The sequence below is a fragment of the Artemia franciscana genome, chromosome 19 (genome assembly GCF_032884065.1).
Source record: "Artemia franciscana chromosome 19, ASM3288406v1, whole genome shotgun sequence".
NCBI lineage: Eukaryota > Metazoa > Arthropoda > Branchiopoda > Anostraca > Artemiidae > Artemia > Artemia franciscana.
The window spans coordinates 14,347,502-14,371,648 of record NC_088881.1 but is presented as its reverse complement, the minus strand read 5'-3'; the positions used below and the strand labels follow the sequence as shown (position 1 = coordinate 14,371,648).

The following is a 24,147-nucleotide window of genomic DNA, read 5'->3' as shown; positions in this document are numbered from 1 at the left end:
TTAAGATTTAACATCGCTTCTTACTCTCAGTTAAAAAGCTTGTTCTTTTTATTTAATCAATAGTACAGAAAGGCTAGGCTGGTTAAGAGACGTTTGACGGATGAAAGGGAATGGACTGCAACAAGTGTGTCAATGGATGAAGAACTTGAGTTTGGTCCCTATAAGAGATAAGTACCCAAAATAGTTATGTACCTTTTTTTATTATTATTATTCTTTTTTATGCCGGTCGTCGAACATCCTTTTCTGATAGTTACATATAGCTCTTTTGTTAAACCGTTAAACGTTCCCTATCAACAAAACTAAAATATACTTTGACATATAACAATCTATTTTTAAAAGTATACAAAGTCCGTTTAACTCTTTATTTGATCTACCAGAAAATCCTGATCCGTTAAGAGCAAACGCAGCCAAGGCTCCAAGCGTTAATGTAATGGGTATGAGTGCAAGGAGCAAGATTATGGTGTCGCTCTTCTGACCGTAATTGGCTCCATAGTTTTGATATGCCTATAATAAAATTGATTCTGTTAACTCGATATTTTTATAGTAAAAGTACAGTGCTACTCGATTTAGAAATGCGATACTGCTCCATTACGAAATATGATAATATTCGACATATAAACCCAGTACTACTTGATATAAACATACGTTACTTCTTGATGCCTGTACTGGAAATCTAAAAATTCAAGAAACTTGATTCTTCCATAAGATTAAAAAAAAATGTTGGTCAAAACTAGCCCAACCGAAATAAAAAATTACAATGGAGTATTATTGAAAAGAATATTCGCATAGAAAAATTTTTAAATATAGATGACGCTTATGAAAAAAGAGGTTGATGGAAAACTATCGTACGTGTCTTACTTTCCGAAGTGAACCTACTCAGAATAAGTATTTCTACCCTTTCATGCATGAAATTTCTTATAAATATCATCTTTTATTCGAAATACTTATGTTTAAGAAAATAAATACAATTCCCAATAACTATTACTATATCTAAGCACTGGTCACGTTTTGAACTTGTAACCCCTCCCACGGGGACTGTGGGGGAGTAAGTCTTCCCCAAAGACATAGTTATAAGGTTTTTGACTACGCTCAATAAAATGGTCATCTCAGAATTTTGATCCGTTGACTTTGGGAAAATAATCAGCGTGGGAGGAGGCCTAGGTGCCCTCCAATTTTTTAGGTCACTTAAAAAGGGCACTAGAACTTTTCATTTCCGTTAGAATCAGCCCACTCGCAATATTCTAGGACAACTGGGTCAATACGATCACCCCTGGGAAAAAAACAAACAAAAACAAACAAACAAATAAACACCTATCCGTGATCTGCCTTCTGGCAAAAAATATAAAATTCCACAAGATAAGAGCTTGAAACTTCAACAGTAGAGTTCTCTGATACGCTGAATCTGATGGTGTGATTTTCGTTAAGATTCTATGGCTTTTAGGGGGTGCTTTCCCCTATTTTCTAAAATAATGCAAATTTTCTCGGGCTCGTAACTTTTGATGGGTAAGACTAAACTTGATGAAACTTATATATTTAAAATCAGCATTAAAAATGCGATTCTTTTGATGTAGCTATTGGTACCAAAATTCCATTTTTTAGAGTTTTGGTTACTATTGAGCCGGGTCGCTCCTTACTACAGTTCGTTACAACGAACTGTTTGAAACACTAGTAATCTGTATTTATTGGTGATTAACTCTGAACTCTCTGAACTAATACTAGTAATATTAATACTACTACTCTGACTACTCAACCACGTCTAAGGGCATAAACGTAAAATTTTCAAGGAATTTTGACGGGGGTAGGTGAACTGAATGACAACACGTAGTCTGTGTATGCAGGTTGTTGAAAGGGTGTAACAGCAATATCTTAGGAATAGTTTGGTGTGTGGAGTTGAAACAAACAGAGCTTGTTGTTAGGGATGAAGAAATAACCAAAAGAAAATATTTGCATCTTAATGCTACTGGTTTTACTCATGCTACTATTACTACTAAAGTAAAAAAAAAAAGTGTAAACATTTTTGATTTTTTTTTTTCAGTAAACAAAATACATCAAGAATATGGAGCCCTCCAATCACTTTCCACTATTAAAAAGAGGACTAGGAACTTCAATTTACAATCAAGAGTTCCTTTCGAAATTTTTATGACAACTCAATGAATTTTTCACAATATTTGCATGAAAATAGGTCAGACAAAGATCAAAGAAAATCAAACTTTACGAATAATATGTATGTTAGTTTTATCTTTCATTTAGTTATTTTGCAATTTGTTTTTGTTTTCCACCTTTAACTTGTTGATTTCTTCTTTAGAAGATCTCATTCTTTTCATTTTTTTTTGCTTTGTGTTTTTTTTGTTATTTATACAGTTAAAATGCTTACGGCTTATTTTTCCTTTCTGAGCAAGGAGTTTCCAACTCACTGGCCTTGTTTTGATTCCATAATTTGAGTCTCAAGGGGATTAGAGGATTCAGAAATTAATAATGTATTTTAAAAACATAGGCTCACAAATTTGTCAAGGACACCACAACTCTTTTAAGGGGGTGATTAAGTGAACTGATGGAACTCGAAAATCCCATGTTAAATTGAAAATTTATATTTAAAAAGTACTCAAGTATTCATTGGCGGAAGATGCCGCTTTTAATATCAGGCCATAGCTTCTTGAAGATGCTACAAAATGTTTGAAAGGATTTTGTTCTATTTCCTCTAATTGCTTAGAAATCTTAGAAAATGTCTAGGTATTTTTCACAAGTGTACTCTATGAAGGATATTGCTTTTGGAACAAAATTGGTACTATCATGTGCAGAAGACAATAACCTATAAGATGATTGGAACCATTTTTTGATGTATTTTCCTGTTTTCTAACAGTCCCCTAGAATATTTTCAGCTACCTGAAATTTTTACAAGTCGGTTGCCATAAAGAATCGTTTCAGATCGCCGATAATAACCCCTAGAGACGAAAATGACAAGCTGGAATAATCAGCTGCTTGTTAATAGTGTGAAATTTTCATAAATTATTTCAATGCAATGAAGAAACATAGAAATGAGAAATAGTCAGGAGCCTTCAGGAAAGTTATGCACACAAAGCCGAAATCATGGGGAAAATTAAATCAAAGCGAGGTATGGAACTGCGAAACTGCGAGAAATTTGGGGATAGGCTAGTGGATAAAGAACCGAAAAGAGTCTAAGGCGGACTATTGCATGGAAGTTGGAAAGAATGGACTGGTCAACCCCAAACGAGGCCACGACTACTTTTACCAAGTACAATCAGTCAGCTTGAATGTGCTCAGCTATATACTTGCTTTTTCATGATTTTTACCCAGAAAGACTTCTACATTGAAAAGATAGACCGCAATCCAGGCTTTTGGACCGAAAAGATTTTTCCCAAGCTGAAAGGATTCTTCATTGATGCTTTGATCCCAAAGTTCCACAGGGGGTTCCAATACAAGAGCCGTACTTATAAGATTAATCGTCTAGTACCGGTGACAGGAAAATTCATTTTTCTTACATTCTATCCTTCTTTGTAGTTACATACTTAATTGTATTGTCATTTGAAATAAAATACCTTTGTTTATATTGCTTGTCCTCCAACTTTATCAAACAGTTCGTAGTAACGAACTGTAGTAAAGAGCGACCCGGCTCAATAGTAACCGAAACTCTAAAAAATGGAATTTTGGTACCAATAGCTACATCAAAAGAATCGCATTTTAATGCTGATTTTAAATATATTAAATAAAAAAACAAGTTTTTTCAACTGAAAGTAAGGAGCGACATTAAAACTTAAAACGAACAGAAATTACTTCGTATGTAAAAGGGGCTGCTTCTTCATCAACGCCCCGCTCTTTACGCTAAAGTTTGACTCTTTCTCCCAACTCTTCTTTTTAAAACAGTAAAAAACTTTAGCGTAAAGAGCGGGGCGTTGATGAGGAAGCAGCCCCTTTTATATACGAAGTAATTTGTGTCCGTTTTAAGTTTTAATGTCGCTCCTTACTTTCAGTTGAAAAAACTTGTTTTTTTATTTAATTTCTGAATGTTTTTGAATAAATGCATGTTTTGATTTTGGCTCTCCGCAGAGTAATAGTTGAAACAAAATTTGAATTTTTTTTTTTTGCTGAATGGCTTACTCATAATTTTGATCGAATGATTTTGGGAAAAAAGAGCGGGGGAGGAAGCCTAGTTGCCCTCCAATTTTTGGTTAATAAAAAAAGGCAACTAGAAATTTAATTTATTACGAATGGTTTTATAAGTAAAAGATATACGTAACTTATAAACTAGCTTACGTGAAGAATTTTTTATTCTCATATTTTTATTACACATATGAGAGGGTTCACCCCGTCGTCAGTACCTCTCTCTTTACACTAAATCTTAAATTTTGGCCCAATTAATTAAGAATGACCCCTGAATCACAAAAGCCGTAGAATAAATAGTTGACATTACTAAAAATACTTTAGCGTAAAGAGCGAGGTATTAGGAGGAGGTGAGCCCCTCATATGGGTAATAATTTCTGTTCGTTTTAAGTTTTGATGCTGCTCCTTACTTCCAGCTGAAAAAAACTTTTTCATATATATTTTTTCATTGTTTTTTTTTAATAATGTTAGTAAATCCTGCGCTCCCTTCATGGAAATTTTCTTCCCCCATGACCAAGTCCTCGATGGAAAGTTCCCCCAGTATATCCCCCTCTTTTCGACCCCTCTTCCCGACCAAAAAATTCTCCTGAAAACACCTGTACACTTCCCAATAACCATTACTATGTGTAAGCACTGGTCAAAGTTTTTAACTTGTAACCCCTCCCACGGAGACTATGGAGGAGCAAGTCGTCTCCAAAGACATAGTTATAAGGTTTTTCGACTACGTTGAATAAAATGGCTATCTCAGAATTTTGATCCGTTGACTTTGGGAAAATAATTAGCGTGGGAGGGGGCCTAGGTGCCCTCCAATTTTTTTGGTCGCTTAAAAAGGGCACTAGAACTTTTTATTTCCGTTTGAATGAGCCCTCTCGCAACATTCTAGGACAATTTGGTGGATACGATCACCCCTGGAAAAAAAAAACAAAACAAAAAAAAACAAATAAACACGCATCCGTGATCTGCCTAAAAGTCATAGAACACTACTGTAGAAATTTCAAGCTCCTATCTGCAAAAATGTGGAATTTTGTATTTTTTGTCAGAAGGCAGATCACAGATGCGTGTTTATTTGTTGTTTTTTTTTCAGGGGTGATCGTATCAACCCAGTGGCCCCAGAATGCTGCAAAAGGGCTCATTCTAACGGAAATGAAAAGTTCTAGTGCCTTTTTTAAGTGACCAAAATCTCGGAGGGCACCTAGGCCCCCGTCCCACGCTAATTATTTTTCCAAAGTAACCGGATCAAAATTCTGAGATAGCCATTTTATTCAGCGTAGTCGGAAATCCTTATAACTAAATCCTTACAAGTGTACAGACGTCTTCAGGGGCGTTTTCATTTGGTCTGGGGCAGGGTTGAGAAGAGAGGGATATGCTGGGGAAACTTTTCATGGAGGAAGAAAATTTCCATGAAGGGAGCGCAGGATTTCCTACTATTATTAAAAAAAAAAACAATGAAAAAATAAATATGACAAAGTTTTTTCAACTGAAAGTGAGGAGCAGCATTAAAACTTAAAAGGAACAGAAATTATTACGCATATGAGGGGCTCACCTCCTCCTAATACCTCGCTCTCTACGCTAAAGTATTTTTAGAATTTCAACTATTTATTCTACGGCTTTTGTAATTCAGGGGTCATTCTTAAGAAATCGGGACAAAATTTAAGCTCTATTGTGAAGAGGGAGGTACTGTTGAGGGGGTGAGCCCCCCTCATATATGTAATAAAAATGTGAGAATACAGAAGTTCCTTACGTAAGCTAATTTGTAAGTTACGTATGTCTTTAACTAGTAAAATTTATTTTTACTAATAATTTTACTAATAAAAAAATTCGTAAGAAATTAAAAGTTCTAGTTGCCTTTTCAGGTAACCAAATAATCGGAGAGCAACTATACCTCCTTCCCCGCTCCTATTTTTTTCTCAAAATCGTTTGATCAAAACTATGAGAAACCCATTTAGCCAAAAAAATAAATACCCAAATTTCGTTTTAATTATTCATCTGTGGAGAGCATAAATCAAAACATGCATTGATTAAAAAACGTTAAGAAATTAAATTAAATAGAAACAAGTGTTTTTAACTGAAAGTAAGGAGTGACATTAAAACATAAAACGAACAGAAATTACTTCATATATGAAAGCGGCTGTCTCCTCATCAATGCCCTGGTCTTCACGCTAAAGTCTGACTCTTCCTCTTAACTCTATTTTTTAAAACAGTAAAAAACTTCAGCGTAAAGAGCGGGGCGTTCACGAGGAAGCAGTCCCTTTCATATACGAAGTAATTTCTGTTCGTCTTAAGTTTTAATGTCACTCCTTACTTTCAGTTTTATTTTTTTTTTAATTTAATTTGTAAGAAAACTTTGGTTTTCTAAGAATCCTCGAAGAAAGCTTTCAACTAAGTTCGCTGTTTAGTTTCGAATTAATGAAATGAGGTATTTTAAATAGCCTATCCCTAGGAAATAAAGTGGAAAAAACAATAAATTTTAAAATGCATTCTATGCATGCCGTCACAGTTGCATATACATGGGCATTTTGTACTTGAGAATGATAGTGCTCTTTTGCTCATTTTCTAATCTCCCTTGGTCGGTAACCAAGCTTTGCAAGACACTGTCAAATATATTATTATTTCTCGGCTGAAGCATCTCACCAAAGGAAGCTGTCAATCAAAACCTTTGACAAGACTTGATAATTGGTGCTATTTGAAGTTTTGACAATCGACGATCTCTAGAGAATTAAAAGACAGAAGGGTAACCTTACTTCAATTCTGAAGCTCGATGTTTTCAAGTTCACTTAATCACGGCCTTAAAGCAAAATTTGCTAATTTCCTCTTCATATATTAAAGCTATTTTAAACTAGTAGTAAAATTGGGTACAATAACCTAACTTTAATCTATTAAACTTATTAAATAAATAAAACTAGTTTTTTCAACTGAAAATAAGGAGCGACATTAAAACTTAAAACGAACAGAAATTACTTCGTATATGAAAGGGGCTGCTTCCTCATTAACGCCCCGCTCTTTACGCTATAGTTTGACTCTTTCTCTCAACTCTTCTTTTTAAAAGAGTAAAAAACTTTAGCGTAAAGAGCGGGGCGTTGATTAGGAAGTAGCCCCGTTCATATACGAAGTAATTTCTGTTCGTTTTAAGTTTTAATGTCGCTCCTTACTTTCAGTTGAAAAAACTTGTTTTTTTTATTTAATTTCTGAACGTTTTTGAATCAATGCATGTTTTGATTTTGGCTCTCCGCAGAGAAATAATTAAAACGAAATTTGTATATATTTTTTTTTTGGCTAAATGGCTTTCTCATAATTTTGATCGAATGATTTTGTGAAAAAAGAGCAAAAGAGGAAGCCTAGTTGCCCTCCAATTTTTTGGTTAATAAAAAAGGCAACTAGAACTTTTAATTTTTTACGAATCTTTTTATTAGTAAAAGATATACGTAACTTATAAACTAGCTTACGTAAAGAATTTTTTATTCTCATGTTTTTATTACACATATGAAAGGATTCGCCCCCTCGTCAGTACCTTTCTCTTTACACTAAATCTTAAATTTCGACCCAATTCATTAAGAATTACCCCTGAATCACAAAAGCCGTAGAATAAATAGTTGACATCACTAAAAATACTTTAGCGTAAAGAGCAAGGTATTATGAGGAGGTGAGCCCCTCATATGGGTAATAATTTCTGTTCGTTTTAAGTTTTAATGCTGTTCCTTACTTCCAGCTGAAAAAACTTTTTCATATTTATTTTTTCATTGTTTTTTTTTAAATAATGCTAGTAAATCCTGCGCTCCCTTCATGGAAATTTTCTTTCCCCATGTCAAATTCCTCGATGGAAAGTTCCCCCAGTATATCCCCCGCTTTTCAACCCCTCCCCCCAACCAAAAAATCCTCCTGAAAACACCTGTACACTTCCCAATAACCATTACTATATGTAAGCACTGGTTAAAGTTTGTAACTTGTAGCCCCTCCCACGGGGACTGTGGAGGAGTAAGTCATCCCCGAAGACATAGTTATAAGGTTTTTCGACTACGCTGAATAAAATGGCTATCTCAGAATTTTGATCCGTTGACTTTGGAAAAATAATTAGCGTGGGAGGGGGCCTAGGTGCCCTCCAATTTTTTTGGTCACTTAAAAAGGGCACTAGAACTTTTCATTTCCGTTAGAATGAGCCCTCTCGCGACATTCTAGGACAACTGGGTCGATACGATCACCCCTGGGAAAAAGAAAAAAGAAAAAAAAAACAAATAAACACGCATCCGTGATCTGCCTTCTGGCAAAAAATACAAAGTTCCACATTTTTATAGATAGGAGCTTGAAACTTCTACAGTAGGGTTCTCTGATACGCTGAATCTGATGGTGTAATTTTCTATTATTCTATATGATTCTATGACTTTTAGGGGGTGTTTCCCCCTATTTTCTAAAATAACAGAAATTTTCTCAGGCTCGTAACTTTTGGTGCGTAAGACTAAACTTGGTGAAACTTATATATTTAAAATCAGCATTAAAATGCGATTCTTTTGATGTAGCTATTGGTATCAAAATTCCATTTTTTAGAGTTTTGGTTTCTATTGAGCCGGGTCGCTCCTTACTACAGTTCGTTACCACGAACTGTTTGATAATTTTTTGTTGAAAATTCTTATTGCCACACCCCATTCATTCATCCATTTCAGAATCCATTTCAGAATTCGACTTTTGGTGTCAGCTCATGGAAATTTAGGAGGAGTGGTGAAATACGTTTTTCAAAGTATAAAGGGGAGGGAGTAAATTTGCCTTTTTTAATAAAAATATGGAAAAGAAGACATTTAAAATGAAAATATAAAAAAAGGCATTGTGGAAATATATGCGGCAAACACCCTCCCTCTATTAACGCCAGTGATTCCAACGCTCATTTTGGGGTTGTCTAATTGAAGTTACTCCATGTTAAATTGAGAAATTTCAAAATTTTCGCAAGAAGTACATAATTTTGATGCTCTTTTTAATATACTCTTATGAAACATTTGTAGCGTCTAAGAATCTCACATGTTTCATATGCCGGACAAAACTGACCACACAGTTCGCTACAGACAATAAGTTTCGCTTAATTAGTGACAGATGCCTTAATCGTCTTTGAAAAAAAAGTCTTTTCTTAATGATTTATGAAGCATGGTGCCAATAATACCTTATGTTGCTCCATATATAAGATAAAATAAAAAAAGAAGTTTTTTTAACTGCAAGTAAGGAGCGACATTAAAACTTAAAACGAACAGAAATTATTCTGTATATGAAAGGGGTTGTTCCCTCGTCAACACCTCGCTCTTTACGCTAAAGTTTGACTCTTTCTCGCAACTCTGCTTTTTAAAACAATAAAAATTTTAGCGTAAACAGCGAGGCGTTGAGGAGTGGGCAACCCCTTTCTAGTACGGAAAAATTTCTGCTCATTTTAAACTTCAATGTTGCTCCTTACTTTCAGTTAAAAAAACTTCTTTTTTATATATTTAATTTTTGAATGTTTTTGAATTAATACATGTTTTGATTTTGGCTCACCGCGCATGAATAATTAAAACGACATTAAAACGAACGTTTTTATTAGTAATAAATATACGTAACTTACGCACTAACTTACGTAACAAACTTCTATATACTTATGCTTTTATTACGTATATGAGGGGTTCACCCCCTCGTCAATACCTCGTTCTTTACATTAAAGCTTGAATTTTGTCCCAATTCTTTAAGAATGACCCTGGATTCTCAAAGGTCTTAGAATAAATAGTTGAAATTGCTAAAAATACTCTAACATATAAAGCGAGATATTGTGGAAGAGACAAACCCCCTTATCTGCGTAATAATTTCTGTTTTAATGCTTTTTAAATGCTGCGCCTTACTTCAACTGAAAAAACTTTTTTTTTCTCGTTTTTTTTTATTAATGCTAGATAATCCTGCGCCCCTTTATGGAGATTCTCTTCCCTCATGATAAATTCCTCCATGGAAAGATCCTCCCACGTAACTTCCTTCCCCCGGTCCCCTCACAATGCAAAAAAGATCCCCTGAAAATGCCAGTTCACTTCCCAATAACCATTGCTATATGTAAACAATGGTCAAAGCTAGTAATTTGCAGTCCCTCCCCCAGGGACTCTAGGGGATTAAGCCGTCCCAAAAACATAATGATTTGGTTGTTCAACTATGCTGAACAAAAGGGCTACCTCAAAATAGTGATCCTGTGACTTTGGAAAACAAAATGAGCGTGGAAGGGGGCATAGGTGCCCTCCAATATTTTTGGTCTCTTACAAAGGATGCTAGAACTTTTAATTTTCGTTAGAATGAGCCTACTCGCGACATTCTAGGACCACTGGGTCGATACGATCACCCCTGGGAAAAAAATTCCAAGGGGTGATCTCTCAACTCTCCCATCAAAATTTAAGGATTTCAAAAGATTAGAAAAATATTTACGCGTGGGTGTGGCGCATAGGGACAATTTTTGATAAAATGGGAGTAGATTAAAGTTAATGAGGCTTTAATTATTATGTATATTACTATTATGGTGTTGTGGGTATTATTATGTGTGATTTGGTTATTTCGTTTTATTATTGTTTTGGCATTTCTTTTATGTGTTGTTGTTATACTTACGTGTGGTATTATTATGTGTGTTTTCTTTTTGCCAAAGCCCGAGGAAGCTTTTATCGTAATAAACATTTATATATTGATATATATTAATAATAATAATAATAATTTATTTATCACCCACTTTACAAAACAGAGGTTAAGTGGAGTAAAATACAAAAGAAAAACAGCAAAAGTAATACAAGAAACAAATTTAATCACATACAAAAAAAGACGGATAAGGCGATGAAAACATCCTAGCCTATAAATCGCTTCAATAGCTAGATTGGCAGATAATTTTTCGAAAGCACCAGTAATATCAGTCGCACAATACTTTTTAACCAGTTTTGTATTCCGGTAAGAACGAGGTAGATATAAAAGAAATTTGCAGTACCGGTAATAATTTATACGAATACGTTTTAGATCACCAGTCAACAGATATTGTTTAGCCGTGAATCCCATTTTGAGCACTGGTGACTTGACGTTCAATCTGGTCAATTGATGGTCAAACATCAAGATGTTTTCTGGTCAATCTTGACGTGCTTGCAATCAAAGAGGCTAAAAACATAGTATTTTTTTGTATAAAGCAATATTTATTTGTTTATAATATTTTTATATAATATTTTTTGTATAAAATACTAATTCATAGTATTTTTGTGACAAGTGCTAAAAAGTACTAGTCGCTAAAATCCAAGGGAAAGCCACGAAAATACTTTCATATTTGGAAATATTTGACAATAAAATGGAGAAAATAGTGAAAATTGGGAGTTTTATTAAAAGGATGAGTGTAATGATTTGAATTTAGTGCTAAAAACCACAAGCCAGAAACGCTTACCACTAGCGGGCTGAACTTGCCTTCCAAGTTTACCCAATTTTGTTTTCTCGTGAATAGTAGTCCAGTATCTTTCTGCTAGTGGCAAATGATGAAAATAAACAATAGAAAGCTAAGCAGTCATTGCTTTCCAGCTCATGAAAAAAGGCCTCATCTTTGTCTGCAATACAGGTCACAGAACAAAAATTCAAATCTATTATTATTCCGACAAATGATTCAACTAAATTAATTAAGGCCAAGTGTTGTTGTGTTCTAGAATTCAGTAATAAATCCAAGTTATTCAATAAATAAACATATTTGTATAATCAAACAGTTTGCAGTAACGAGCTGTAAGTAAAAAGCGACCTGGGTCAATAGTAACCGAAAATATTAAAAAAACGGAATTTGATACAAGTAGATATATCAAAGGAACCGGCATTTTATACTTATTTCAAATTTATAAGTTTCGTTAAGTTTAGACTTAACTATTAAAGGTTCTTAGCCGGAGAAAATTTGCCTGATTTTTGAAGAAAGGGGTAAATACCCCCCAAAGTCAAAGAATCTCAACCACTCAATGACATTGTGCGTATCAGAGAGCCCTACTTGTAGAGGTTTGAGGCTCTTATCTGCAAAAATGTGGAATTTTTTATTTTTTTGCCGGAAGAAAGATCACAGTGTTTATTTATTTATTTATTCATTTTTTCCAGGGCTGATCACATCGACCCAGTGGTCCTAGAATATCGGGAGAGGGTTAATTCAAACAAAAATTTAAAGATCTAGTGCACTTTTTAAGTGACCAAAAAACTGATGTCAACTAGGCCCCCTCCCAAGCCCCTTTTTATCAAAATTGTCCAATTGACGTTTTGAGACAGCCATTTCGTTCAGCATAATTACTACTACTACTAATAACTCACTGCAGCACCAAGCCACCTGAGGCCAACACAGCTACGCACGCTCCTCCTCCAACCTAATCTATTTAAAGCCTCCCTCTTTACACCCTCCCAGGAAGTTCCCATTTCCTTTAAATCCTTATTTATGACATCCTCCCAACCCAGACAAGGACGACCTGCTTTCCGTGTAGCCCCAGACGGTTGGCCAAAAAGGACAATCTTCGGTAATCTGTCATCCTTCATCCGTAGAACGTGGCCTAGCCATCTCAACCTTTCTTTCATTATAGCCCCAGAAAGCGGGATTGAACCAAACTTTTCGTACAACCTACTGTTTGAAATACGGTCAGTCAGCCGGGTACCCAGAACAATCCGTAGGCAATTTCTCTGGAAAACATCTAGTAAATTTTCATCTGCTTTTCGGAGTGTCCATGCTTCAGAGCCATATTTGACCACTGTCATCACTGTAGCTTCCAATATTCTAATCTTGGTTTGTAGGCTTATCTTTCTATTCTTCCAAACTTTTTTTAACTGTGAAAAAACATCCTGAGCTTTAGCTATTCTACTTTTAACATCTTCACTGCTCCCACCATCTTTACTAATAATACTACCAAGGTAACTGAAGCTCCCAACCTGATCAATCTTTTCGTTACCTAAGGTCACCTGTTCATCTTCACTTATTCCTAACCTTAGTGACTTAGTCTTCTTAACATTAATTTTCAAGCCTATTTTAGCACCCTGAACTCGTAAAACCTCTAAAAATTCATTCATTTTGCTCACACTTTCATCTAATATGCTTAAATCATCAGCATAATCTAAGTCCAGGAGCGTTCTTCCTCCCCATTTGATTCCATGGTCTCCAATTGCCTTTCCTGTGCTCCTTAAGACGAAGTCCATCAAAATGATCCATATAAAGGGGGATAGAACACAACCCTGCTTAACTCCTGATTTAATACAAAACCAGTTGCTAACCTCATTTCCTACCTTAACCGCAGCAGTATTATTCTCGTACATAGCGCAAATCACTTTAATGTATTTTTCTGGTATACCATATAACGATAAGACCTTTGTTAACGCTGTTCTATCAACAGAATCGAAAGCTTGCTCATAATCGATAAAACTAAGGACCAAAGGTGTTTGACAACGAAGGGACTTCTCAATTATTAACCTAAGAGTGAAAACATGGTCGACACATCCTCTACCTTTTCTAAAACCGCATTGTTCTTCCCTTAAAACTTTGTCTACAGCATGTCTCAGTCTAAAAAGTATCATATTACTCAGTAATTTGCTACCTACAGAGACCAGACTAATGCCTCGATAATTCCGACATTCACTCTTGTCACCTTTCTTATACAGTGGTTTAATTAAGGTTTTCCTAAAATCATTGGGTACTTCCCCTTTTTCAAAAATCATGTTCATAATCTTCAGTAGCTTATTCCTAACCTCAGAGCCACCATATTTAAGGAACTCATTAATCATACTATCAGCACCTGGGGCCTTATTATTTTTTAATCCTTCTAGTACTGTCGCTAATTCTTCCTCACTAAACAAATCTTCCTTCACATCCAAGGTATCACAAACTTTTTCATTTTCATCTATATCTTTTCCTGCAACTGTATCTCGGTTTAGCACATTCTCAAAATGTTCCACCCATCTTTCTTTAACTTTTTCCTTATCACTAATTGTGACCCCATTTCTATCTTTAACTGGGACTAGTCCGGATCGGCTACTCCCTTTCAATTTATTAACATGCCAGTATAATATTTTACTATTATGCCGTCTAGCCGCATCTTCCAGATCCTCAGCAATTTTATCCATCGCCTCCATTTCACATCTCCTTAGTTCATATTTTAATGCTTTCTCCACTTTCTTTACATTCCTTTTGTTTTCATACGACCTATCGCTCAGATAATTCTTATACAAACCCCTTCTACTCTCTATTAAACCTAAGGCTTTTTCACTAATATTCCTAGTTGCTGTCTTAGCACTCTTCCCTAGGACACCATCAGCAACTTCACAAATTGTTTTTCTGAAATTATTCCATCCATCTTCCATATTGTCAAATTTTAAATCCTCAAGTTTAGTACTCAACTGTTCCTGGAATTTTTTTCTCAAATTTTCATCCTGAAGTCTACCAACATCATAACTTTCCGGGAGGGAGTTACTCTTCCGAAATTTCAGCTTTAAATTAACCTTAGACACTACTAGATGGTGATCTTTACTTTTAACATCAATAACGGCACTCCTATACACCCTAGTATCTTGTATTGATCCTGCTAGTCTTCTGTTTACAATAACATAATCAATAAGGTTGCTGTCTTACCATCACGTGAATACCATGTCAACTTATGGGCCATTTTGTGACCAAACACCGTATTGGTTATAACTAGGTTGTTATACCTACAAAATTGCAAAAGCCTATAGCCATTACTGTTTTCTTTTCCTACACCAAAATTACCTAGGCTAGGATACCATCTATCCCTATTTCTACCAACCTGGGCATTAAAATCTCCTAGCAAAAACACCATATTTCTACCTGGTACCCTGTCTATTTGCTCCTGTAACTGTAAGTAAAATTCATCTGAGTCACTAGTATCTCCATCAGTTGGTTCAATGAGGCATATACTACTATAACTGATACCCTAAACTTTTTAGTCATAAAATGAGCAATTAGTATTCTATTATTAATACCTTCCCAGCCTAAACAAGACTTAGCAGCTTCCTTATTCATCATGAGCCCTACTCCCTGTCTATGTACCCCATCCTTCCTTCCTGAGTAAACAAATTCTATGTCACCTAATTTCATGCTTCCTACCCCTGGGATATGAGTTTCTGAAACTCCTAATAAATCCAGTTCAAACCGTCTGAATTCGTCAGTCAAAATGTCGATGCGATAGTCATTTTTTAACGTCGTAACATTCCAAGTTCCAATTTTCATGTTCTTTAAATCTTTGAAATTATTTTGGCCTCAAGAAAAGCAGTGATCCCGGATACCAGTGCAGGATGGGGACCAACATATCTTCTCAAGTCTACACCGAAGCGCTTAAGCCGGCTTAGAACCGGACAGCAAGAAGTCCCTGGGACCTCCAGTAAGTTGGAGGCTTTGTGCAATCCTGGGCCCATCTTGGTCACAACATGGTTTTCAGCACTTGGCGATGCTCTTCTATCAACAAGAGTCGAAATCCTGCACAGACAGTCCCAAGCCTATTACCTCCGACTCATTATATATTCATGCCTACAAATATTATGCTACTACGGGGAGGCAGCCCATAGTAGATAAATTAGCTAGGAAGAGGTTTTTCAGCCCGAAAACGCCCATCAAAACAAACCAAGCCCAGAAAATTATCCAATAATCAGAATCCCGTACGAGTGCTGTGTTGTTTACTAGGCTATAATTTCCTCGAGGGGCGCCACTCCTCAAGTGGGAAAAATTGACCGCAAGTTTCCCAGTCTTGCAGGTACCCCGAAAGGGTCGAGGCAGCCCTTTACAGAGGCCGTTGTCCATAAATCTGGATCTTACGCCCTGCCGCAGTTGTCCTCCTATAGAGGATCCTCCCACGATGGTGTTCTGCTTCACCATGCAATTTAACCCATTACTGGGAGAAGGTTTGTAACTCATCTGACGCGTGAACACGGCAGTTGGCCCTGCTGAGTGTACATTTGAGGGGCCTTCTTCCTCCTCCACCTGAAATTATGACCCCCAGGGGAGGGTTTCCCAGTTTCTATTATGGGCCCCACTGGGACAAGGTCCTACTTGGCCTAAGCCTCCTATGGAGCTACTCTACCTATCTATAGGGCTTACATATATACATATATATATATATATACATATATACATATACATATACATACATATACATACACACATACATACACATATACATACACATACACATACATACACATATACTCACTAACGTGCAAATATATACCCTGAATTGGTAAAGGGTAGGTCTGTATTATGGTGAATATTAATTTCCTTTCTGATGCAAATGCACAATAACTTTGGATTCAGGATGCAATTCTGACTATAGAGATAAGTATTTTTCTTACTTGAAATGTATGTGCAGAATTAGAAATTCTGCTGGTACTACAAAAGTAGACCTAAGTAGCCAATTTAGCCTGTCTGAAACATCTCACAAGCCAACACCTTATAAAAAACACCTTTGATAATTTAAATGAATAAGAAAACTTATTAGGAATTCTGCTGATACTGCAAAAGTAGACCTAAGTAGCCAATTTAGCCTGTTTGAAACATCTCACAAGCCATCACCCTATAGAAAACACCTTTGAGAATTTAAATGAAGAAGAAAACTTATTAGAGACTCTGCTAATACTGCAAAAGTAGACCTAAGTATCCAATTTAGCCTGTTTGAAACATCTCACAAGCCAACACCCTATAGAAAACACCTTTGACAATTTAAATGAATAAGAAAACTAGTTAAAAACTCTGCTAATACTGCAAAAGTAGACCTAAGTAGCCAATTTAGCCTGTTTGAAGCATCTCACAAGCCGACACCCTATAGAAAAAACACCTTTGACAATTTAAATGAATAAGAAAACTAGTTAAAAACTCTGCTAATACTGCAAAAGTAGACCTAAGTATCCAATTTAGCCTGTTTGAAACATCTCACAAGCCAACACCCTATAGAAATCACCTTTGACAATTTAAATGAATAAGAAAACTAGTTAAAAACTCAGCTAATACTGCAAAAGTAGACCTAAGTAGCCAATTTGGCCTGTTTGAAGCATCTCACGAGCCGACACCCTATAGAAAAACACCTTTGCCAATTTAAATGAATAAGAAAACTAGTTAAAAACTCTGCTAATACTGCAAAAGTAGACCTAAGTATCCAATTTAGCCTGTTTGAAACATCTCACAAGCCAACACCCTATAGAAAACACCTTTGACAATTTAAATGAATAAGAAAACTAGTTAAAAACTCAGCTAATACTGCAAAAGTAGACCTAAGTAGCCAATTTGGCCTGTTTGAAGCATCTCACGAGCCGACACCCTATAGAAAAACACCTTTGCCAATTTAAATGAATAAGAAAACTAGTTAAAAACTCTGCTAATACTGCAAAAGTAGACCTAAGTAGCCAATTTAGCCTGTTTGAAACATCTCACAAGCCAACACCCTATAGGAAACACCTTTGAAACACATATGCACAGACAATGGGAAAGCCAAGAATGTTGTTTATTCGCAATTTTTCCGCGAAGCGCCACCCCAACAGCTAGTATATATACATATATATATATATATATATATATATATATATACATACATACATACATATATATACATATATACATATATATATATATATATATATATATACATATACATACATATATACACACACATATATATATACATATATATATATATATATACATATATATATATATATATATATATATATATATACATATATACATATATATGAGCAATAGCTTTCAAATGTGCCATTAAACATCATTCTTATAAGTTCTGCTATCCCAATAGCCCCAGCTTTTCCATTTGAGACACGGCACCAAAAGTGCTGTTTTTAGTACCATATGGCACTTGCGGATATGAAAAATAGCTTCTGAATGAGCCATTAAGCGTCTCTCTATGGTGTTCTTGTAGCCTGCTAGGCTTATTTGAAAAAAAAGGAGACAGATCAGTTCTACCAATGCAAAAGAGATTTTCTTTGTTGTTCAAGGAGGGGGACTGTAATCTCCCTGCATTAGGTTTTCGACCACGCTTGGTACTGGATCATCGTACAGAGTTGTTTAATGGCTCATTTTAAAAGAAATTGATGTAGTTATAAACCTTTTATAACCGAAAACAGTTGCCTTTAATAAAATTGATTTATTACGAAAAACTGCTTTTTACATATACAAGATTGGTCAATGACGTCATAATCGTAGGTTGTAACCACGTCGTCTCTTACTACTCCAATTAAGAAAAAGCTGTAGGTTTTTTCCCGCTTGTGCTACATAAAGGATAGAAGTGGTTTTTTAATAAGAGGGAAAGCTAGCTTTTAGTAACTGAAATATTAATTAATAATTGTAGCCTTAGCTTAGTGGCAGTATTATCCTCGGTAAACTTTTCAAGGGTATGGTGGCATTTTTGACTCACTTAGTTGCTTGATTTTCTGATGTTCATTTCTTACTATTCAAACTAAGAAAAAGACTTAGGATTTTTCCTGTTTGTAATTTTAACTTAATTAAATCAAAGGACGAACTATATCCTATACTAACCGAAATTATATATATGATAAAGAAAGTAAGTTGCAGCTGTAGCTAGCAACCCTTTAAGAGACGATCACGTCCAATACTGAAAAATGTAATTGCCCATAACTCCTGAAAACAGAGTCAGATCAAAACAAAAATTATACTGTTAGAACCCTCTTGCTCAAATCTTCTATACAGGAAACCTAAAGTTCCTTGACTAGAATAACGAGGAAAATCTATTGCCTGGGATTGGCTATTAGAACCAACTCTTTCCGACGAAGTAGTTCCTTACTGAAACAGCATTTTGTTTTTTTTTTCATGAGCTGTAGGTGGTTAAAATAAGATACCACCAACCTATCATATGCCTAGCAACACTATCTAACGGGCGAAATTTCATGGGCAGCCTAATTGACACAAAGTGTGACATAGTTCAGTATTTTGATGGGATCACATCCTATTTCTTAAGAAAAGGTAAGAAAGTAAAAAATACCTGGCAATTGTAACATCTTTAATGTTTTTTCCTGCCATTACGTATATGAGGAGAGCTTGCTCCTCATCAACACCTCGTTCTTGGCGTTAAAGTTGGAATTCTTTCCCATTTTCAAAAACGGCTCCTGAACCACATTATCCTTTTAATGAGAAAAATGAAAAGCTTTTTAAAAATACTAAAAAAGTAGCATGAAGAGCAAGGTATTAAGGAGGAGCAACCCCCCTCATATACGTAATAATTTCTGTTCGTTTTAAGTTTTAATGCTGCTCCTTACTTTCAGTTGAAAAACTTGTCTTTTTTTTGTATTTAATAAGTACAAAGATTATATTTAACCGGTAAATACGACAGCTCTAATGTGATATGCTTATGCAGTGAGTAATGTTAGTTTCGCCGGTTATTTTTTCTCCCTTTTCTTTGTCATAAAAACGCCAGAATTTCCAAAAATTGACATCCTCGGCTGCACACAAGCATAAACAGATGGGAGGGCTCATGGTTCAGCCTCCGATTTCAACCAATCAAGGTTGAAAAAAAATATTCCAGGACTTTCTACACATCCTATAATTATCATATACTTTTTCCTGTTTTGGGATATAATTTCTCACTCCCCATCCCCGAATGAATTCCCTCCCTAAACGAATTTCTGCTTATGGGGTGGATGTGGCCTCGTAACCATTTTTTGGTTACGTAACCATTCGTAACCATTTATTAACCATTAACATATGCTGTACCCTTTTTTTCAGTAATCGCACAATCATTTTCTTACAACACAAAGAAACGTTCTGAATAAGGTGGAGTTGGGGACCTTTTTTAATGCATTTTTGGAAGAATAAGATGAGCTTTTGTGCAATAACCAGCGTGTAACTTAAAATCCGTGGAAAGCGCCCATGCAGGAATATATTTAGTCTAGGGAGGGGGATTAAAAATAAAGAAACATTGACGAAACGCATGGAAAGCAAAAGAAACTATGGGAAACATTTGACATTATGTAGAGGAGGGGGGACATTGACTTGAAATGACCTCTTTTATATGAACCAGGCATGTAAATACAGTAACTTTAATTTATTGGCAAAGTTTTGACGCTTTCAAACTGCTACACAATTGTTCGGTATTGAAATGTATCAAACAGTTTGTGGTAACGAACTGTAAGTAAGGAGTGACCCAGCTCAATAGTAACCGAAGCTCTAAAAAACGGATTGTTGATATCAATAGATATTAATTGGAAATTGGATTAAAATTTGGAATTGGATCAAAAGAATTGGAGTTATGTGGTGATTTCAAATATGTAAGTTCAATTAAGTTTGATGTCAACTATCAAAAGTTACAAGCCTTAAAAAATGTGTCTGATTTTTGAAAAAAAGGGGAGACACCCCCTAAAGGTCATATAATCTTAATGAGAATGACACCATTAGATTTAGTATATCAGAGAACCCTACTCTAAAGGTTTCAAGCACTTGTCTGAAAAATATCGAATTTTGTATTTTTTTTGCCAAAAGAACGATCACGAATGAGTGTTTATATTTTTTCCAGGGGTGATCGATATCGATCCAGTGATCTTAGAATATCGCAAGAGAGCTCATTCGAACGAAAATTAAAAGTTCTATTGCCCTTTGTAAGTGACCGAAAAAATGGAGGGCAGCTAGGCTCCCTCTCACACCCCTTTTTTCTCAAAAATGGGTCAAAATTTTTGAGACAGTCATTTTGTTCAGCATAGTTGAAAGGCTGGAAAACTAATCCTTTTGGGATATCATGACCCTCACCCAGCCTCTGAAGAATGGTCTTCAAATCACAAAATTTGCCTATTGTTTACGTAAAGCATTTGTTATTGGGAACTATGCATACATTTTTTGGGGGGGAGGGGGATTATCTGCTGGTGGGATTTTCCCTGGGGATAATTTTCCATGGTGAGGGGAGTTTGCATGGGTTGAATTTTTAATGGGATATTTTACACTGGGGGAATTCGCCTGAATTCGTATATGAAATTCTTCTTATGTCTTGCTTTCTTATTGCAGACTCAATTTTACGCGTGGAGACATAAATGGTAATTTTCCAGGGTAAATTATAGGGGGGAGTTATCTACTGGTGGGATTTTCCCCAGGGATAATTTTCCATGGTGAGGGGAGTTTGCATGGGGTGAATTTTTCAGGGGATATTTTACACTGGGGGAATTCGCCTGAATTCGTATATGAAATTCTTCTTATATCTTACTTTCTCATTGCTGACTCATTTTTACGCGTGTAGATGTAAATGATAATTGTCCTGGGTAAATTTTCACCAGGATTGAGTTGTCTAGAGGATAAATTCTTGGGAAGAGGGATTTTTCCGTGGAGAGTAGCCAGATTTCCTGGAATTACTTAAAAACAATCAGAAATTGAATATTTTTTATCCGACTGAAAGTGAGGAGTAACAATAAAACTTAAAATAAACAGAAATTATTACGTATATGAGGGGGTTACTGCTCCAAAACACCTCGCTCATTACGCTAAAATTTGAATTCTGTCCCAATTCCTTAAGAAGGGCTCCTGAAATACTATATTCCTTTAATTAAAAAAAATAAGGAGCTTTTCTTGAAGTACTAAAATACTTTAGCATAAAGAGAAAGGTGTTTTGGAGTAACCCCCTTATATACGTAATGATTTCTGTTCGTTTTAAGTTTTAATTTTGTTCCTTACTTTCAGTTGAAAAAACTTTTTGTTTTATTTAGTTAATGGTCAGTGCAATCCCACAACTGTTATTCTGATCTTTCTGCAAGTTCATCGCTTACTGGACCCTCACAATTATTCAGCATAAATATCAATTAAACGAAGTGTTTCCTTAGTATCACATATACTTGGGATTCATAAAAACTCGACTTACAATTAAGACTAGAGAAAACATCTCAAATCATAATCATTTCTAACTTTTATTTTTGCAACTTTTTCCAACGTTTATCCGGAATACATCTCTATTAGATGTTCAGGCGCACGTGTTAGTAGAAACTACCTATACTAGCTGTTTCGATCAACAAACTGTTAATTAACAGTTTTTCTTTCTTGATTTTTTTTTTGTTCTTGAATTTTTTTTTTTTTTTTTGTAGAATAAAATTCTTGGAAAACTGCAATATTCAATCTCAATAAAAATCTACCTGCATCGAATTCCCAGGGTAGACACCATTGTATCCCGAGTTATAACCACTGTTGTAATCAGTGTATCCAGCCTCTCCATTTCGTGAATTTTTCGCACTCGCTTCTAAACTTTCTTCAAATTTCTGGAAGGTCCGATGAGACAAACGATCGCTCTCTATTTCTGCTTTTTTAGATTCATTCTCATAATGTCTATCATTTAGCACGATCTTTCTATCGCTTTCAATTTGATTATATAAAGGCTCTGAAAAATCTTTAGCTTCAACTAGATGATCAAACTCTGTCTGTAAAGCGGTATTAATATCACTGTCAACTCCGGTAGTTGCTGTATCACAAAGATGTATGATATCGTCACAAGCCATACCCATAGCAGCCAAAACAATTACAGAAAAACAAATTAAAGCTATCATGATCATGCATGTAGCTAAGCTTGATATCAACTAAAAAAAAAGACAACATAAATGAAGTCCTATGAAGCACAAAAGTACAAGAGTGTTGAAGTCTGCGGTAGCATAGTGACATTGCGCGGAGTATGAAATATGTAGCCCAAATTGTAAATTTGCAGTCAATAGCGCGTCAATGAATATTAAAGAGGTTCTTGAAAAAAACACCCTAGCTTGTTTTTCTGACGCTTTATTAAATAATCTTCAGTAATGATAATAATAATAATAACTCAACAGTAAAACCTATCTTTTCAGCTTTTCAGCCCCAAGTTTAAGTTTCTTTTGAAACGAGCTTTCAGTTGTATATAACTTATTTTTTAAGGATGTCATGTGCGTATTTTATGATCAAAGTTTATGTCATTTGTGTCTTTCGTTTATGTTATTGTACTGTCCATGTCTGTATATTTGGCTTTAAAATACACTTATCTATCTGTCTATCTATCTATGTGTAATTAGGTAGAATAAGATTATATTTATTCTCAAAAGACTATCACAAGCATTATAGAGCCGAATTCGCTTTATATGTCAGTAAAAGCTAAGAAAAAAAAATTCAAATCAGTACATTAAGTCAAACACTTAAAATTAAAAAGGCAAAATCATCAAAGATAAAGGGCAAATCAGTAAACTTAACAATTAAATTACAAAAACGTTGCAGTAAATCAAAAATAAAAACGGCAATAGAGGAAAAGGGGAATTTGGCAAGTACATAATCACGAATTATTATTAAGGTCTTCCAGAATAAAGGGGATAAAACTTTTACGAATATTCTCTGTAACAGCATAGATCGGAGAGTAAATTGGGATTCCTAAGGAGACTGACCGGGGGAGTCGGAGTCTAATGGATTGTGAAAATCAGGGAGTAAGTCCTCAGTACGGGGATTGGAAATGACTGACTTAGCAAAAAGCAGGCAAATTTTTCCCTCCTTTCTTTTAAGGTGGTAATACGTGCAGCTTTAAAGAAAAAGGAGTATGGAATTTTGCCTTCTTTGTAAATGATTAAATAAAAAAAACTAATTTTTTTAGCTGAAAGTAAGGAGCAACATTAAAACTTAAAACGAACAGAAATTACTCCGTATATAAAATGGGTTGTCCCCTCCGCAATCCCTCGCTCTTTACGCTAAAGCTTTTAATTTTTTTAAAAAGTAGAATTGTGGCAAAGAGTCAAACTTTAGCGTAAAGAGCGAGGGATTGCGAAGGGGACAACCCATTTCATATTCGGAGTAATTTCTGTTCGTTTTAAGTTTTAATGTCGCTCCTTACTTTCAGCTAAAAGAATTAGTTTTTTTATTTAATTTCTGAACGTTTTTGAATTAATGCATGTTTGGTTTTGGCTCTCCGCACATAAATTATTAAAATGAAATGTGTATATTAATTCTTTTTTTGGCTAAATGGCTTTCTCTTAGTTTTGATCAGACGATTTTGAGAAATAAGGGGTGGAGAAGGAGGCCTAGTTGCCCTCCAATTTTTCGGTTACTTAAAAAGGCAACTAGAACTTTTA

The 24,147-nt window shown here is 35.2% G+C and overlaps 1 protein-coding gene across 1 annotated transcript; it reads right to left on the bottom strand.

Moving 5' to 3' along the window:
* Positions 1 to 276: 276 nt before the first annotated feature.
* On the bottom strand, positions 277 to 23,655 carry LOC136039084 (uncharacterized). The gene is made up of 2 exons (XM_065722569.1): positions 22,210 to 23,655; positions 277 to 504 (listed from the first exon to the last, which is right to left on the bottom strand). The coding sequence occupies exons 1-2, from the start codon at positions 22,621 to 22,623 to the stop codon at positions 277 to 279; spliced, it is 642 nt and encodes a 213-aa protein (XP_065578641.1). The 5' UTR covers positions 22,624 to 23,655.
* Between the last annotated feature and the right edge of the window lie 492 nt (positions 23,656 to 24,147).

What these genes read in the sequence shown, in the direction of transcription:
- LOC136039084 (XM_065722569.1), bottom strand. Translation starts at nt 22,623, where the DNA reads ATGATCATGATAGCTTTAATTTGTTTTTCTGTAATTGTTTTGGCTGCT. An exon ending in ACCCTGGGAATTCGATGCAG is followed by an intron (nt 505 to 22,209) that starts GTAGATTTTTAT and finishes ATTTTATTATAG; the next exon opens with GCATATCAAAACTATGGAGC.